This window comes from Sinohyriopsis cumingii, chromosome 2 (genome assembly GCF_028554795.1).
Source record: "Sinohyriopsis cumingii isolate HCF-2022 chromosome 2, ASM2855479v2, whole genome shotgun sequence".
NCBI classification, from domain to species: Eukaryota; Metazoa; Mollusca; class Bivalvia; order Unionida; family Unionidae; genus Sinohyriopsis; species Sinohyriopsis cumingii.
In genome coordinates this window covers 54,095,696-54,114,892 of record NC_142962.1, presented here as the reverse complement: position 1 = coordinate 54,114,892, position 19,197 = coordinate 54,095,696, and the positions used below count along the sequence as shown (strand labels likewise).

The window sequence follows — 19,197 nt, the reverse complement described above, 5'->3', positions numbered from 1 at the left end:
GCAATCTCTCAATGTGTGAAGTCTTGTACTAGTCAAAATTGGCATGATAAAATCACCGCTATTAGACTGTAGGTATTGTCAAAGTTATAAAATATTATTAAATTCTTCAGAAGAATCGTTCCTTAGGTGTACCTATTTACGTCTGCAATGTCCTTTAGAGATTATAATGCTTTAGGTATAAACTTTCTATTCGGATTTGGACCGCTCTGGTGGCCTAGTGGTTAGAGCGTCCACCATGGATGCGGGAGGTTGTGGGTTCGATCCCCGGCCGAGTCATATCAAAGACTTACAAATTTGGTGCTCAGCATTAAGAGGTTAGTGTTAGGACTGGTCAGCCTGGTGTTAGGATAATGTGACTGGGTTTGCCATGCTGCTACATGTCTGCGACATGATGCCCCAGTGCTAGACATCACTATAAACTGTCACACTACAGACATCGTAGCGATATGACTGAAACATTGTTAATGCTGCATTAAAAATCCAAATAACACACACACACATGATGGTGTTGCTACTTTATATCGTTTGTGTAATTTTTGTTATCACAGTAAGTTCGCGTTATGCAATAGTTAGGTACAAATAAGCTGTGTTGACGAGAAAATACGTGCAATATTTAATATAAACACAATATGTGTATCTGCGCTTTGAGTGATGGCTTTTGTCTTTATATAAATTTTTATTATGGGCATTGATTACCAATAAAAAAATTGAATCTTGAAAGTATTCTGCTACATGTACGTTGTACAAAGTACAATCATAAATCAGTTAGGAAATAACTGATGCATCTGGAGACAGAAGAATTTCGATCAGATGGACAAAAGTTTCCCCGAACACTTACGGCTATGGCTTCACTATTCCCACTCAAGCCCTTGTGTCTCCAACTGCACATCGCAAACACTATATAAATGATACATTATTTGCTACCAATTTACAGTAGCCAAATCTCCGAGTTACGTATCTAAAGCATTGTGCATGTTGGATCGGAGATCCGTCGACTTTTGAAACCGTGCTGGCTGTGTACAATAAGATATAGGAATATCAAGTAACATATGACCAAAGTCCATTTATAATGTCTCTAATATTTCTAACATGATTTTGAAAAAATAACACACGATGGGCTTCGGACATGACATGACCGCAGAATCCAGTCTCAAGGCTAAAAAGTGCACCAAGGTTACTAGAGTTTTAACAAATGATAGGCCAGGATATGCGACATGATTTGGTGGGGAAAAATTAAATTTTGAAATGAAGGATATATATTTTTTACCGGGAATTTCGAACACCGAATTATATTGAAAATAAAAAACACTGATACAATATTCCTTCCAAATTAAAAAAAAAACAAGAAAAAAATGTTTGCGCCCTTATTGTCGAACTCTAGTCTTTAACGGGTGACGGCCATATAAACCCTTTCATCTACGTAAGCATTAAGGAACAATTTCAAATTTCATGAATACAATGTTATCCATGTCTACAGAAAGCCAGTGAAAAATGATATTTTTGTACTAAGTGAAATATCAAGAATAGTTCTCTCAGAAAATCCAATAATTAACTGCCCAGCATAAAATAAAAACGTTTACCTCATTAAAACATGTAATATTAGAGGCAACATCACCTACATCCTCTTATAAGGCAAACATTTTTGAAAATGAAAATAAAAACTAAATCAAATACTAGTTGTATGCAGTCTTAGAGATTCGGTTTAAATTTATTGTTTCCTTGTTCAACTACGGTGCATAAAGGGTATCGGCAATCGGGGCAAAAAAATAAATTGAAACGAATTGATAGCCTGAGAGATTATTACACATTTGCCGAAAATTGGGAGGAGAAATATACGAGGACGTTTTAGAAAGGCACACAATCTTACAAATTCGAAATGATTCCAACATTATTTGACTGACTTTCTTTTCATTTTCATTTCAGGTTAATCTCAACGGTCACTTGTCCCTTGGAACTGACCTGCCCATCTACCAACCTAACCTTGCCTTGCCAATTAACTTCAAAGTAATAGCCGCATTTTTAGCTGATATAGATACAAGAGGGGCAGGTGCTGTTTATTACAGGTGAGTCTTTGGAGATTATGTACATGCATATTTTACATACATGTGCATTATATAATGAACTGTCTATTTTGTGTTAGACATATTTAGAATACATATTTGTATCGCGGACTCGTCTCGTTGAAATCATCTTAAATTTAATTTGTTTATTTCAAAGCATTCTAGCCTTCCTCTTTTTCTTTCCTTTTTCATCCAATAGTTTTAATTGAACTTTTGAGTTTAATATGCAAAGCAATTAAGTGAGATATGTGCTAATGGACAAACATATATACTGAGAACGTTATCTAGTAATTACTAGTTTCGGATATCACTGCTCTGGCAAGAAGAAATAATAAGTACAAAATATACAGGCTGATTTCAGCACCTGCGTCCACAGTAAGGATACATGATTAATTACGTCATCAGCTTAAGCATCGGTGGCTAAGTAGTCAAAGCGATGGATTAAAGTAACTAATTCTAAATCCATCAGCAGTTGATTCGAGCTCATACACAAATTTTTATCTACCCAAGCTTCTACCAAATTAAAAGTTTCAATATCACAACAACAACAACATCAACAAGAACAAATCCCGGTTCCCATAGACTTGTGTGGTCACAGATAAAAAGGCAATAATTATACGATTACACTGTTTTAAATGTTTAAACATGTACGCAATTTTCTGTTAACTTCTATTATCTGAAAAGGTTTAATTGCATTTTTCTCTTTTAATCCAGAGAAACACAGGAAAGAGCTATAGTTGAGCGTGCTGCTGCCGATATCCAGAATCATTTCTCCAAATTTTCCACATTTGAACCCACGAGTCTTTTCATTGCCACTTGGGACAATGTCGGATACTACAACTTCAGCTCAGACAAGGCATGTTTTAATCAACATTTACCCATTTACAGAAAGTTTGCAATTAAAAGGACTGTAACTTTAAGGGGGAAGATGAACTAACAGGGAGTGTTATCTACTCTTCCTTACTAAAATAATTTGTGTTTCTAAAATAAATATGCACTTTTCTATGGATGGCACTATTTTGCACTCGAAAAAAAAAAGTCTAAAAAAAAAGTGCCAAGATGTTAAAGGGATACAACTAGGATATAATCCTTAGAGGATAAAACTAGACTCAGTGTCATTGCCTCCCTTGATATAATTTTACTGCTTTTGAGAAAACTTCAAACCAATATATCATTTCACCAAAGTATAACATTGAAACATCCCAAAGAAACGTAATTACATATTTTCTCTTTAAATATTTTACGAAATTTATAATAAATTCTCTGCTGCCAAATAAAGAGAAGGAAATGCCTCTGTGTGTGTGTGTGTCTTTGTGCACGCGAGAGAGAAAGATAGTCCTACATGTAAGACGCTGATATTTATGTTTTGGGTATCTAGGTCTTACTGCCTAAATAACGGCACTGTGTAGCGTGCTTTGATGTCGACTAACATCGTAACTAAAATAAAATTTTCAGGAATATCTCACACAACTGGCAGCCAGTAACGAAGCTTTTCTACATTTCATTTGGTTGGAATGCAATGGAAGCCGGGAGTTCCGAAATTGGGCTAAGTTGCAGTATACTTCTATAACGAAACGAATAAAAATATATTAATATTGAAGAAAGTGTTTAGATAGCATCGTTTAGTTCAAGATTCTTATCATTATTTAAACCAATTTCGGTATCCCCCGGCTGCCATCGCATTCCAGCCAACTGAAGTATATGACAGTAGAACTTGAAACATGTCCATTTGCTTGTGTGGGAATTTGAATTTAGTAGGAAAAGACATCAGATTAAGTAAATTCTGACTAAAACATTATAACTTTAATATAGGCTGAAAAGTGTGTGAGATATTCATGAAAATTTGACTGGTTGTTCCGATGTTAAACGACATCGAAACACGCTATACAGCGCCGTTATTTGGGCAGTAAGACTTAGACGTCCAAAACATAAATATCAGCGTTAAGGTCTTACATGTAGGACTAAGAGAGAGAGAGAGAGAGAGAGAGCATTTATTTTAATTTCAGGACGTAACCATAAAAAATGGTAGGTCAATCTTTTTTTGTTGAATATATTGATCGGGTTTGTGCAATTAATTTAAATTCCATAGGTTTTAGGCCTATTACAATAACTTAAACAAATAAAAGGAGCAAAGCGTTAGGTTTAGGTTAAATACCGGAGCAACAGCCCTCCCCCAAGTATACAAGTAGGGACATGAAAAGTGACAAGGACTAATATATACTAAGAAATACAGTGGACTGATACAAAATAAGTCTATAACAAGTAATTTAAAGAAGAGAAAGTGGAAGACTGTGGGGAGGGGACTATAAAAGGACACTGTGTCTTGTACTGATAGGAGATCTTGCCAGTAGATTGTTGGTCTTAGACGATTACTGAAATCTGTTAGAATCTTTAATATAAGCCATAAGCCTGGAATATTTCAAAAAGATGCGGGTGTTTAGGTCATTATATAGCTTAGCTGATCCAAGCAGGAAGACAATGTACTGACAGGAATGAATAATTAGTTTAAGCAATCCATGGGTTTCACAGTTTTGGTACTGTATGTTTCTTACAATAAAAAATATAATGTCAGGCAGTCTTATCATGCTCTCTACATGTGCATACTGGGCTATCAACAAGACAATTTTAAAATATTTCATTATTTAAATCACCATAGTTGTTTTTGTAATCATTCTATGAATAACTGATGATCTCCAGTTGCCAGTATAACAATATGTTGGGACATGATTATGCGTAGGTGAAATTGTACGTTTAAATATTATATAATCTGTTTCGTGCTTTACTGGATTCGGTAGAGTGTTCCAAGCCTTTAATGTAGAAGATATATAAGAATTTCTGGACATTTCTAGTCTAGCATGTACGTGTTCAGAATCATTTCTGTTTCTCAAATTATAATGTGGTGTGTATTCAACTAACGGAGGTATACGATATTGGAGGTAGGATGGAGAAGAACCATATACAACTTTGTGAAAAGTACAGAGTTTATGAAATTTTATTCTTTCCAGTAATGGGAGCCAGCCAGTTTCTCTGTAAACATTGTTAGAAGATGTTTTACGGGTTAGTCCTGTTACAGTTCTTCCCGCTTCAAGTTACAGTCTTTAGAGTCCTAATAAGTGTACGGCAAAGCAATTACCCCATATTTTGCATCCGTGTACTCAAGCATTAATAGCATTTGTATATTTTAGTGTATAATTAGCTTATCTTTGTATATTTTGTGTAAATCTGTAACAGACATTTAACAAGATTTCGACTGAGAAAAGTAGATCTTGTATGGATTTAGTATAAATTTTGTGTGAAACAGAATTGATTTACCACTTATAAAAATGTAGAATTAATATGCATACGTTCTTGTTTAATACTGAGCTTAATAAATCTAGCTTGCAAAAGACAAGTAATTGAATAGTGAGAAACCTGAGGAATGTAGACTCGTATAACAATGTATAAATACCAGCCATTATCACCAGATATATCACCGCAAGGGACAGGGACTTAATCGGATTCATCGCATAATACCCAAATGGGGTCAACATTGCATAGCTCTGGAACTCAGAATCAATTTCCGGCTTATATCTTGATTATCTGATTAGCCACAACTTTGAAAAGCGGCATAAAATATTAGAATGGAACGACGATAACTACAGTGATAAGTACAGTGATAACTACACTGAACGACGGATTTTGCGTTTCTGCATTTATTTCAGAATATGCGCTCTTAAAAAGATATTGGTATTTACTTACCATTGTAAGATGAAAAATGGTTATCGGTATTTTCTCTCTTTGATCCCTTTTAATATACCTTATTTGTTTTACTTGAATTCGTTTTTAGATACATTTTTGGTCTGGAGGGATTTCAAACCCTCTATGCTTATCGCACAGAGTCCTCTCCCTAGTACCAACTATAGTTTTATATAGTAACAGGTTTGGCGGTTTTAAAGAAATTAGTGACAATGTTTAGATACACCGGCCTTTCACTGGACGTTACTGTTATCACCCTTGGATACTTTTCAAATACTTGCAATACTGTTGTTGTTTGTTGTTGTTTTGAATTTTAACGCTCGCTATATTTCAACACAATATAGGCTACACATGGCGGCCAGTATAACAGGTGGAGGAAGAACCTGGGAAAACCCCGGTAAGAACCACCAACTGAAGCTATTGGCATCTTGCTCGCATACTCACATTGGCCGAGCCTGAGACTCGAACTCATACGGACAGACGGTAGATGGCAGTGGTAGGTGAAGGCAAGCGTTTTGGACCACTCGGACATTACAGAAAAATCATGAAACATGTTATAAATTATATTTTAACCTATATACTTTGTTATGGAACCCTATATAGTTTGTTCTTAATCGAGTCATTTTTTATCACGAGAAACAAGATAATAGCAAGCATTATAAACAAATGCATACGATGTGTATAGCACGTTAGTCCAGTTTAACTTGACACCATTTTTCAACCTGTGAGTCGTGAACACCAATCGCCCAGTGGGATATAACATTGGTCTTGAAGGAATTTCTTTGAATATGGCGATCGTGGTTTCAACCTCACAGCGCATGGAAGCTCGCACGTACGAAAGTGAGATCGTGCTAGGATATTTTCAATTTCCTTATTTCTGTACAGAGTTCTAAGATCTACGGCAACCATAATTTAATGATAGCAATAATAATGACTCAAGTTCTGGTAGACTGTGTGGCCGCACATAATGAAAAGAAATACGCAATAGTTGGGTTAATTTAAGACAGATAGCATACGTCCGTTATTAATTGACTTTAAAGGAGACTAGAAATCAAAATTTTCCTTTTACATATGTAATTATCTACAGATTTTAATTCGACTGCAATGTTTATAAATTAAATATCGTAAGCGGGTAGTGATTATATTGCGTGGAAGATAACACGATTCCGTAAATTGCCGAGTTTTTCCGAGTTTTGATGAGACGACAGATCACGTGGTACCGTGACGCTATACTAGCCAGTCCTCGAATACAAACATAAACATTGGCGAGCAAGGCAGAGAGGAGACCACATTTGGGTTGCACATTCAAAAGTTGAATCTGCAGTCTGATATAATAGTTTATGTACTGTACTGGTAAGTGCTAAAAGAAATTTGTTAGGCACAGGTCCCGGGCTGGTGACTTAAATAAACTAAAAGTCCTGAATGAAATCCCACAAGCCGGGACAGTTCATACCTGTCAACTCTCAAGCCGGGAGAAAAACCTCCCGATTTTGAGGGTATTTCTTCATCTACCTCCCGATCTCGTAATATCTGTCAATTTTGCGCAGCGAAGTCCCGATTATTACATTATGTCTGTCAATTTTCATTTGTCAGAAGAAAAAAACCCAACCCCAAACCATTTATAAATATAACGTATGCAATCCACAGTCTAAACTGCCAGACTGCAGACATATTAGCGATATGACTGAAAAATTGTTAAAGCGACGTTAAAAATTCAAATCACACGCACACACGTCTAAATCCGGCACTGGACGAAATAATTAATATACAACAGTTTTTTTCTTCTTTTTTTCTTCTTCAGATAATAGAACGTGAAGATTAAACATTATTCAAGTAAATTTCAGATATTTTTAAACAACTACAACAGTACTAACGTAAAAAAAAATATAAATGAATAAAATTGTCACCAATTAGCTTAAATGAATGATCACTTTGAAATTTTCTCTGCAAAGAAAATCGCATCTCCATTTCCGCCAAAGAAACTCGGCCAGTTAACACCTGACATTCCTCTACCGTATATGAAAAGTTTAATTACCATGATTAAATTACAAGGAATAAAACAAAATATACCATGCAGTATATGTGGCTCTAAAGAACTAATTCTGAATAAATATTTTATTCAGCAAACAGTGTTACATGCATTAAGACTTAAACCTAAGGAAATAAGGTGGGGCATAAAACTTGAGAAAAACAGTTGCTACATGTACGGTAACTTGTGACTGCAGATTTGAACTGTTAAAATGAAGTCCATGACATCGTAAGTAACAACAAAATAGGCATCGTTTATTTGGTAATCAATTGCTGGTGCTTACACATACACACACTGTTGAACATGGTTTCTTTGAATTATGTCCGAAGGGCAGTCCTTTTCACAAGATCAATGCAAGGATAAGGATTATGTTCATTAGTCACACCGGCTTTATTGTTTGCGTCCTTAAATCAAAACTTTAGCTATTTTGCAATTTAGCCAGAACTGACCAGAATATGCAAAAGGGGCTTGTCGTGGGGGAATAATAAGGCGTATCACGGGGAGAAAAGGCACGTCAAATGGGCGGTCGCACATTGGGGCAAGGGGGGGGGGGTCAATAGCCCCCCCCCCCCCGTTCTATTGTCAGACAGTTAATGTGAAACTTTGACCTCTTTATATAGTCTTATATCAGTTCCAATTATTACAGATTACCGTTTATGCATACTACATGTATACAATGCATTTTTTTAATTAAATTTTTAATTTTTATAAGATTACTGAAAATTGTGTTTTCTCGAAACACGACAGGTTTAGAATCTTATTTTTAGCAAAGCTTCCATTTGATTAAAATCAAATCTAAATTTCACCTAGGACAGTGGTGATTTGATTTAGATTGTGCCGTGTTAAGGCATGTATGTCAACATCTTGAAAATACATTTACTCATTTCACCAGCGCGATCAAAAGTTTTCTCAGGCAAACAATTTTTGTTTCGACAAGCCTGACGGGCACCTCACTTTGAATACAGGATGGGCCGGAACTAAAACCAGAAGGGGCCCAGGGTGTCGGGCTATCAGATTTGTTTTTAGCACTGCTGGTGTAGATAAAAGATATGTGGATTGATTGTTGCATTTTGTGGTCACTTACTCGTCCTTCTGCCTATTTTCGTAACTCACACGTTTAACACTTTTCCCAGGATTTAAAATGTCCAAAGGTATTTCTGGAACAGCGCCAACTTTTAGTCTAGGCCTAGCATTTGCGTATCTTTGAGCTGCCATTTTTTCATGATCCCTCTCGTAACATTCTTTTGAGAAATGTAACGAGCACATAGTGCTGTATGGTGTTGCTTTGAAATTAACTCGTTTGTAATAATGTACCCATTCTTTCATTATGCCTTTATCTTTCGGAAAAGAAATTTTTTTTTATGTCCACAGGCTTTTCTTAATGTTCTATTACACCCGTAAGTAACGCAAAACGGTATTGTCTTTTACTCTGGCAACACCCACTTGGGCTGCTGGAGTCGCTACTATGACGTCACATCCCGAAAGTAACCGAACAGGCGCGGAAATTTTGCATACGAGGTCACGGAAATTCAGCTCCTAGAAGATAGGCCAATATTTAAATATTGGCATTACGGTCGCAGATGATACTTCAGAATAAGGTTTTCTGCTATAGTACTTTTATTATTATTCTATATTTCCATTGGTTTCTGGTCTCCTTTAAGTGACTCCACCTGCGTACTCGTTTATCGAGTGTAAGCATACATAGTATAGGTAATGAACAGAAAAGCCTAAATAACAATATCTCTTATGATTTCAAATCTATTTCATACACATATTAATTTTTGTCAGTTTCTTCAAGTTTCTCATTTTCAACTAAAACTTATTCTCAGTTTGATGAGCATTAGAGAAAAACATCTTTGAAGTAGTTTGTGTTACGTGCCCTTTGAAGAATAACTACTATTTTGTAATGATGACCATTATATTTCATGCAATCAAACAGCCGCAAATTATGAAACTGTTTTCTTCATCATGAACGAATGCTAACTGAACCCGTTAGATAGTGAATTTGTGTTTTTTCGCCTGCTTTAGTGGATATCGCGATATATACATAACTTTATCGGCGGCGGCGCAAACATTAAGACATAGTTTTAGATCGTTTTGCTCAAATTTTAACGAGCCTTGAAACATGAAAACGCAGGTGGAGATATTGTTCCGCGAGCTCATCTGGTTTAACGCAGAATCTAGACAAGGTTGATTTGCTTCTCGCTCCAACCAAACGATTAGTCCCATCGTGGGTAAACGTCCTTCGGCACATTTCTTTTACCCCAAATGAAGTTCAATTATTATGAAGCCATAATCATTACATTTACTTTGTTATATTTTTCCTTTCCTTCCTTTCAGACAAATACATTCCAAATTGTCATTGCCACCGATGGTCAAGATTCGTTTGTGTTTTTTAACTACTTGACTGATGGAATCAACTGGGTGACCGGGGAGGGAAAACTTAAGGGCGTTGCTGCTGACCCTCCGGCTCAGGCAGGTTTTGACTCAGGAGAGGGTCGGCTGCACATGAAGCTTCCGCACTCTGGGACCTTCGCTGTCGCCAAACTTGCAAAGTAAGAAACGTTCCAGTTACGAATGTCTTGTTATAATTCATTGTTGTGATGATTTTGTTAGGCAAAGAAGGAGGAACTATTGTCTGGATATACCTCCCCGTTTGTTTTGTACCCCACCCCACCCCTACCGATTTCAATAACGGAAATCTTTAATGTGATAAAAAGAGCACAAAACTTAGTCAGTTCATTCATTGAGTTATAATTTCTAACCTGACTGACCAGAGTGGCCCTAACGCTGACACTAAAGCTTACCTGTAAGATTGACAGTTTTATACATTTCCTACGCTCAAAACTGGAGAACAAAGACTGAAACAAAGTATGCTAAATAATGGAAAGTTCGGTGATAGTCTTTTACTTCATATATGTGGATGTTAAAATTGTATTGCATTTATTTCAAGTTCCAAACACGCTGAATCTTTGGCAACAAATAAATTTTTATTTGACACATGCACATGTTTTGAGGATGGATGGGTGGTACGAAATACTTAAGTTTAGTTGTTAGTTGAGTGGCATTACAGAAGGACACACGCATGAAAGAGAGTCTGCATCAGGCTTTTGTCATGAAGTTTGCATACTTTATGTAATATTTATGTTTTTACTAATTTATTTTGAGTTTTCATTTTCTTTAAAGTTGTGCATTTTGTTTATTTATCAGAGAATCCAATATAAATGTCCCCGGAGTGTGGATTTACCAGATTGGAAATCTCAGGGGAGGTAACGTTGTTGGTCCTGATGTGAACACAGGAGAGGGTGAGTCTCGCTAAAGTTTCTTAAACTTTTTATTTTACGGCACTACACGCTTTATATTTTTCACTGATATATAGCTTTTACATGTCATTAGGTGCCTTCAAAGTTATCACATGAAATTACCCGTAATTAACACACACCTCACTCTTGTCAGGGCAGATCCATTATGTCCGTTATGTACATATATATCAATAGCTCTGATTGGAAGTATGTAAGAAGAAAGAAAGAAAACAAAAAGAAGAAAAAAAGCGTTTTCAGCGGCCGACGTCATAGTTGTATATTTTCGTCATAGCCAAGCCATAAATAAAAAAAAATCCTGACAACATTCAGAAACATTGCAGCATTAGCAGATGCAAAATATTGCTTAAAAAATGTAATGAACTTTTTCGTTACAAAATTCAAAACAACGAATACAACTTTCCATTAATGCAGTAAATAACAAATATTAACAGCAATCTGTAAAAAGAACGGTGTGTCTCTTTGGAAGAAGAGTTTCCAAGGTAAGCGAATTTTGCTGTAATAAATGAATTCCTTATAATTTGCAAGATGGCTGTTGGACCATATTAGTCTCGTTCTCTGCGAAAGCAAGCAATGCATATTCTGATCCAAGTCTCCAGATCTGCCATCCCATAATGAATCGGCTGTTCAGGATGAATGTTGATGACATGAAGACAGAAAAAGAACGAACAAAATATCCGTGAATTTACATAAAGACTAGGACACTGTCTAAGTAGGTGAAACTATTCCATTTACTTGATAAACTTAAAAGGGTAATTATTTACACAAATTAAATGCATCTCTATCTGTCTGTCTGTCTCTGTGGTAAAGACCGTATGTTACATAATTATTTGTCATTGGTATTAAACAAGTTACCTGGATGTATACTACGTAAATCGTCTGTTCAAATGAGGAGAAATTAGTTCGGATTGGTTAGAATCAGCGAATATAATCAAGTCATACATTATTGATCGTTGTTTGATATTCTGCAATTAAAATGCACTTTATTCGATGGTATTTCAGTTGTGATCTTTGAACCGGAAGTAGTGGGTTCGACTTGCCTGGATGGAGCGGAGACATGCAGTTCAAATGCGCAGTGTATCGACTTCGAAGGCGGATACTGCTGTGAATGTTTGCCACCTTATTACGGGAATGGCCAGCAGTGCCTAGAACCTGGTAAATCTCAGCCGCATATTATCAATTATATATATATATATATATATATATATATATATATATATATATATATATATATATATATATATATATATATATATATATATACAATTATGCGAGAAACTCAAGGTCAAACGGAAAAGTAAAATATCGTAAGACACTTTAAGAAACGCTGCCGTTAAATCGAGCAGTCTGTATGATGGACTCAAATTAGGAAATCCCTGAAACTTGCACGATTATAAGTAAGGATTATTTAATGTGACAGAATTTCGGAATTTTAGGACTTTGAGTTTGGGATTAAATAAAGTTTTACTGCCTCGTCATATTTGATTGTGCACCAAATGCACAAATGAATTTGTAATGTAAGAAAACAAATATTCAAAATACCTTTTTGTCTGTATTGGTTGTGGTAGTGATGTGGGGTGCACGTTAAACGTAAACATCAACTGCTATATTACAGACGTAAAAAATATTTGTTTATAATGGAGAATAAAACACGTTTTTTTCAAAGGAAGCCCACAGCGTCTTAACGGCAAGATTTCCGGTGTCTTGAACGGCGTGACATTTGATGATCTTGACATGCACGCCTTCGTGGTGACGAAGGATGGAAGAGCTTACACGGCCATCAGCCGGGTTCCATCGGAAATAGGGCCGCAGATGTTGACATTGAATACGATTGGTGGCATTATAGGGTGGCTGTTTGCTTTGCCGAGTGGAGTGGGTGCTAAGAATGGATATATGTTCACTGGTAAGAATGGCTTCTTATAGTAAATCGAGGATTGTCACGTAAAGGAAGAATAAATAATTTCAGAATAACCTGAAGTGATTCGTATATTAATGCTTATTCCATATTTTTTTACATCAAATTCCTATTTTTTTGCAATAATTTGAAAAGTTGCGAAGAGGTGTTCAATATTAATTTCTTTTCTCTAACCCCCCCCCCCCCCCCCCCCCCCCCCCGTACATAAAGTTCACATGATCTCAGTCTACTTAAAACCTGTAATTACCTTTTTATGTCACATTAACCTTGGTCCTTTTTTCTTTGGGGGATGGGGGATGGACTTGGTGGATTTCATCAGTCATTTCTGTCACTTGTCTATTACTAAGAATAGTTCGTGATTCGAATAAGTCATTTTCTATATGGAGCTATTCTGCCTCTTTGAACTTTTAAGGCCAAGCGAGACTTGTAAAGGGACATAATCCGAATTATAATCCTCGAGCTGACATGATTGGACAGAATGGTTATCTCCCTTGATGTCTCTGGCCTGCATAAACATGCTCGTACAAATATTTAGCAGTTAATTTTGATTTAAAAATCAATTCGTCGGTAAGAGATAAAGAGATGGAAAGACTTAAAGCACGTATAATTAACATTACATGTATTTATATAGATATAGCATTTGCGATTTAAAAAATGGGACTTGGTTATTAATTTTTCGCAAGTTATGTTCAATCCTTTGATCCTGTTTAATGTTACAGTAATATAACCCTGCAATCCATCTGTTTTCTTAGTGCTTTTTCTTTATTCAGTTATTAGCTTTACGTTTCATAGAACAGAAGAGACCGCTGCATTGTCTGTTGTCCGTCGTCCGTGGTCTGTCTGTCCGTTAGTTTGTTATTGCAAGTCGTACTAAACAACATGGAGGATGGGTACAAAACTTTGCACACTTAATCATCTGATGGTCTAGTTGGTCCTAAATGAAACTGGTGCTACTCCGGGATACCATTTGACCGCCTTAGTGACTATTTTGAAAATCGTGATATCGCTACTCGTCCCAAATGGATGGTTATATCAACACTAGGTTTTCATTAAAAGACTTCTCATGACGTCTGGATGTTACTAAATGAAAATGGTGCCGATCTGACATCTAATTTGGCCGCCAGTGTGGCCATTGAAAATCTTGCTATTGGTGCTTTTCCTGATTGGATGGTCATGTCAACACAGGGTTTTCACTAAAAGACTTCTCATGACGTATGGATTGTACTAAATGAAAATGGTGCCAATCTGGCGTCCAATATGGCCGCAAGTGTGGCAACTGAAAAGCATGCTATCGCTGCTTTTCCTGATTGGATGGTCATATCAACACGGGGTTTTCACTAAAAGACTTATCATGACGTCTGGAAGGTACTAAATGAAAATGGTGCCGATCTGACATCCAATATCTGTAGCCGCTAGCTTTAAAATCTTGCAATTGTTACTCTTCCTATATTGATGGTCAAATCAACACGGGGTTTTCACTAAAAGATTAAGTATGATGATCAGTTGGTCATAAACAAAATGATGACGATTTACATCCAACATGGCTATCTTAACAATTTGCTATCACATTTCTACTTGAACAAACATAGTGGTTTTCACCAGAAGACTTGTAATGATGTCCAGTTGGTCTTAAATGAAAATGGTGCCGATCCGACGTCGATAATGGCCACCACCGCAGACGTCTTGAATATCATTTTGGTATTGCTACTCCTCCTAAACTGAAGGTGATATCTTGAACATGTTATCTCAACACATATCCACATGGAATGTATATGAACTTCACGAATGGACATATTATAATACCTACTTGGTCCTAAATAAAATAGTACCAGTTGATCATCCAATAGGGTTGTCGTAGTTTTCGTTACTCCCCTGAAAGGATGATTATTATGGTATTGCGTTTTCACCGAATGACTTTTAATGATGTCTTCTTTGTCAAACATGTAAATGTACCAATCTGTCATCCAATATGTGTACTACAATAGCTGTTTTGAAATTATTGCTGAAGAATATTAGAGAAGGTTTACTTTTTTATTATTTCGGTTTCAAAATTCATCAATGTTGCAGCTCATTTGAATATTTTCCGAAAACCGAAAATCATTGAAGAAACATGTTCCTAATTGCCAGATACATTTCGTTTGCTTAGGTGGACATTTCAACAGATCAGCTCGTATTCAGTATCAGAGTGGAGCATCTGTTCTTATCAATCAGCAGTTTTTCGGCTATGACGCACTGAATAATCTCCGGTTAGAAACCCGCATCAACGGAACGGTTCCGGACATCGGTAAAGGAGAGAAAATTACCGTGGACGACTACAAGGAGGAATACAGAAGAGTTAGCCCTGGTAAGATATTGTCTGCTTCATTATGATCGGTGTACCTAGTTTCGGGGATCACCATTTTACGTGAATTTCTGCCTCGAATTTACAGCCATAATCGTTACCGTTTAGTTCAGTCTAAATGCATATTATTAGTAAAATTTCGTTCAACGTTTCTGAGAATCAAATAACTGAATTCGAGGCTTAAGTTTTATTGGTGAAATCCAGGTTATGTTACATGGTTGTGGTTGTTGTTATCAGATATACATTGACACGAAGAGTTGATGTAATTTCTTAAATTATGATAAACACTAAATTCAGGCATCATTAATGAGAACTGTACTTTAAGTTAAAAGATCATTAATGCGAATCGTACTTTAAATTCAGGCATCATTAATGATAACCGTACTTTAAATTTAGACATCATTAATGCGAATCGCACCTTAAATTAAGACATCATTAATGCGAATTTTGTTTTAAATTCCGACATTATTAATGCGAACTTTACTTTAAGTTCAGGCATCATTAATGCGAATCGTACTTTAACACTCCCCATCCAATGCAACTATTGGATGTAATTCCTAATCAGTTGTTGTTGTTGTTGTTGTTGTTCTAGGGTTTAACGCCATTTTTCAGCACAAGATAGGCTATACATGGCGGCCAGTATAACTAGTGGAGGAAGAACCCTGGAAAACCCAGGGAAGAACCACCGATCCACGAGAAACTACTGGCAGGCTTTCCCACGTACCCACGCTTACCGAGCCTTGGACTCGAACCCACGCAGACAGAGGTTAGATGGCAGTGATCCGGAACGGTGAGCGCTGTAGACCACTCAGCCACTCGGAGCCCCTAATTCCTAATCAGAAGACAGAGTTCACTGGATTTTAGTAAAGGGGATTCGTCCATTATTTACGTAATCGCTATTTGTTTTAAAAGTTAATTTAAAACAAAAACGAAAGTAACAATGTCCAGGGTAAAATATGCAATGTTCAGTACACAATTTTTCTAATTTTATTAATATATATCAATAGATAATTGAAATGTAAATTTGCATTTGTAATGATGGAAAATAATTCATTTAACATACATATTGGTATTAACAGAGAGTAAGAAGTCTACTTTTTATACAGATTTTGCATATACTTTGTCAGCTTTTATTTTTATTAACATTTTTGTATTGCTTTCACTCGTTTCAGGTTACATCAGGTCACACTCAGATCGTATATACCGTGTAAATAACGTAGCCTTCAAGTACACGTGGGACCAGACCATCCATTACACGGAATGTAGGCACGACCCTGGACGTAACGTAACCGATACCATGAGGCTTAGCGTGTCCAGGAATTTTGTTGTATACGATGACAATGACAGAGTTGTCCGATTTGCAATGTCCAATAAAATTGGAGTCCTCACGGGTAAATAAATATAATTTATAGCTCATTTATTCTAACTAATTAATAAAGGTAACAACATTTCTTATGAAATTAAATTTTACATACAAGATATAAACATGTTATGGGTTTCGATTCAAATCAGCTTGGTATTAGATTAAAAAGAGAAAAGAAAGAAATAATTCGATTACTTGTTTCTGGTTGGTGTCGTTCCTTTGTGGACTTTATGATCTGATGACGTAGTTTTCGAACTATTCCCCTATGTTATTGTTTATTTTTAGGTTTAATACGTAATCTTATTATAATATAATTGAAAGGAATTTGTTGCAAGTAAATCTATTATTAATTGTTAGTATAGAAGGGCAACTGTTAGTTCCTAGAAAGACTTCAATATCTTACTGATCTCTTTATTTCATTTCCAACAGTGCCAATCACATCGCCCAGACAATCGGGAGTCCTTGCACTTTCATATAGCTCCCATAAACATAATGATGTGTTTTCTATTATTTCTATTTTTTAAAAATGCTAATCTTGCAGAAATATACTTCTGATCATTAGGAATCAAAAGAAAAACCTAAGCAGTCAAAACCACTTTATTCGCTTCAGCTTCTTTACTTCAGCGTCAAATAGCAAAACCAACAGTTGCGAAGTGGTCCGTTGGTCAAGGACCACTTCAGTTACAAGTTATGACCCTTTACATATAATTAAATGTTAAATGCATTACAATAATATTATATTTGTTGAAATTTTGAAGAATTCTGTCCCATACATTGTTGTTTTTGTTCTTTCTGCTCTTGATCAGGGAAACATAAGGAAATAATTTTGTGTTCGAAATTGTTGTTGCAGGTGCTGACCCCTGTCGAGAAGGTGTGCAGAACTGTGACGTCAATGCAGACTGTATCCCAACAGGAGAAGGGTCGTACAGATGTGAATGTAGGAACGGATTTGAAGGCGACGGAAAAGTTTGCTTTGGTATTTTATTAATTTTCACTAAGTTTTTTACTTTGCTTATTAACACTAAAACAACCATTAATTTCATTGTTTTACCCATCATTTTCAAACATAAATGCCTGATATATCCAAACATCAGTCAACAGTTGTTAAATATAGTCAAGGTCTCGGATAAAGTTTGCTGGCTTGATACTGCATTTTACACTTAAACACTGATCTTGAGTTTTGGGAAGATTTCACACATGATCGCTCCTTTTGGCTGAACCTCGTCCATACAGATTGTGAACGGAGGAGAACTGCAGAGGCAGTGCAGAAGCGTGAGCAGAGTACATCTAAGACAAACAGCACGCCCTGTATTGATCAGGCTAAACCCAAGCGGCATCTCCTATCAAGTGTGCCAGAGACAAGTTAAGAGAAAGAATTGTCTTGAACAGCCATACAAGTACTCACAAAAACCAAGCCAGTCAGCTATGTCATGGTCATCTTCGAATTCGAAGGACAAACAAAATTGAATTTTACAGAAGTATTATCAAACTAAAATCTGCATTTTCATATTCAAAATATAAAAAAGATACATACAAATATATATATATATATATATATATATATATATATATATATATATATATATATATATATTCATATAGCATGCTAATATATTATTCTAGGATTTTGTGTTTATTAACCGAGTTGTTTGCATGTTCTCGGAAAATTTTTGAAAGCAGGCGTCCTGATAATGTTTCTCCAAGAACTACTATTATAGAACGAAGACTAAAGAAGGACCAATGTTGAGTCCAAAAATAAACGTGGTCGATAATGGTCGTGGGTGTTGTTAAAGGGGTGGGGGGTATTTTCCTAATTAGAGCTCTATCTTCTAGTTTTGGTTGACTGTGACTAAAGAGTTTTAAACTTATTGTGTTACTATTAGGGCTCTTTGTCCATAATTCCAAGCTAGTTGTCCCAATCAAAGTTGAATATAGATTTATGATTTAAACTATTCTCTCATCTACGTCATCCAAAACAACTTGTTAATATTAGTGATTACGTCTAACGTTCATTTATATGAATTTGACTCAACAAAATATTCTTAAATTTGGATTCAATATTTTGCATTCTTTACAGATATTGATGAGTGTTCCGGATCCGTAAGCGCGTGTGACGTGAACGCGAGATGTTACAATGTTCCAGGTTCTTTCCAGTGCCAATGCCTTCCGGATTTCAAGGGTGATGGACGTGTATGCATTCGTACGTATTTAAAAAAATCATTTTTTTCTTCTCGAACGTACATTTCACATATGAAGGCCCAGTAAACCCTCCCTTAAACATCGAATTTTATCTGTAATTGAGAGAGAGAGAGAGAGAGAGAGAGAGAGAGAGAGAGAGAGAAGCAACAGCAGCAGCATTATCACGTAAACTTTATATGCTTGGTTCAACTTCATTTCATAAGTTGTGTTCAATGCATTACTCAAGAGGTCCTCT

At 36.0% G+C, this 19,197-nt stretch overlaps 1 protein-coding gene across 1 annotated transcript in view; it reads left to right on the top strand.

Annotated features, from left to right (window-relative positions):
• The window catches only part of LOC149804879 (nidogen-1-like), a 60,229-nt gene that overhangs the window by 9,732 nt on the left and 31,300 nt on the right, over positions 1–19,197 (top strand). The window contains exons 2-11 of the mRNA XM_089945511.1: positions 1,924–2,063; positions 2,775–2,916; positions 10,165–10,379; positions 11,035–11,129; positions 12,147–12,299; positions 12,811–13,047; positions 15,206–15,403; positions 16,573–16,791; positions 17,614–17,739; positions 18,841–18,963. Of these exons, the coding sequence (XP_089801637.1) occupies positions 1,924–2,063; positions 2,775–2,916; positions 10,165–10,379; positions 11,035–11,129; positions 12,147–12,299; positions 12,811–13,047; positions 15,206–15,403; positions 16,573–16,791; positions 17,614–17,739; positions 18,841–18,963 (1,648 nt within the window). The remainder of the gene's footprint in view (positions 1–1,923; positions 2,064–2,774; positions 2,917–10,164; positions 10,380–11,034; positions 11,130–12,146; positions 12,300–12,810; positions 13,048–15,205; positions 15,404–16,572; positions 16,792–17,613; positions 17,740–18,840; positions 18,964–19,197) is intronic.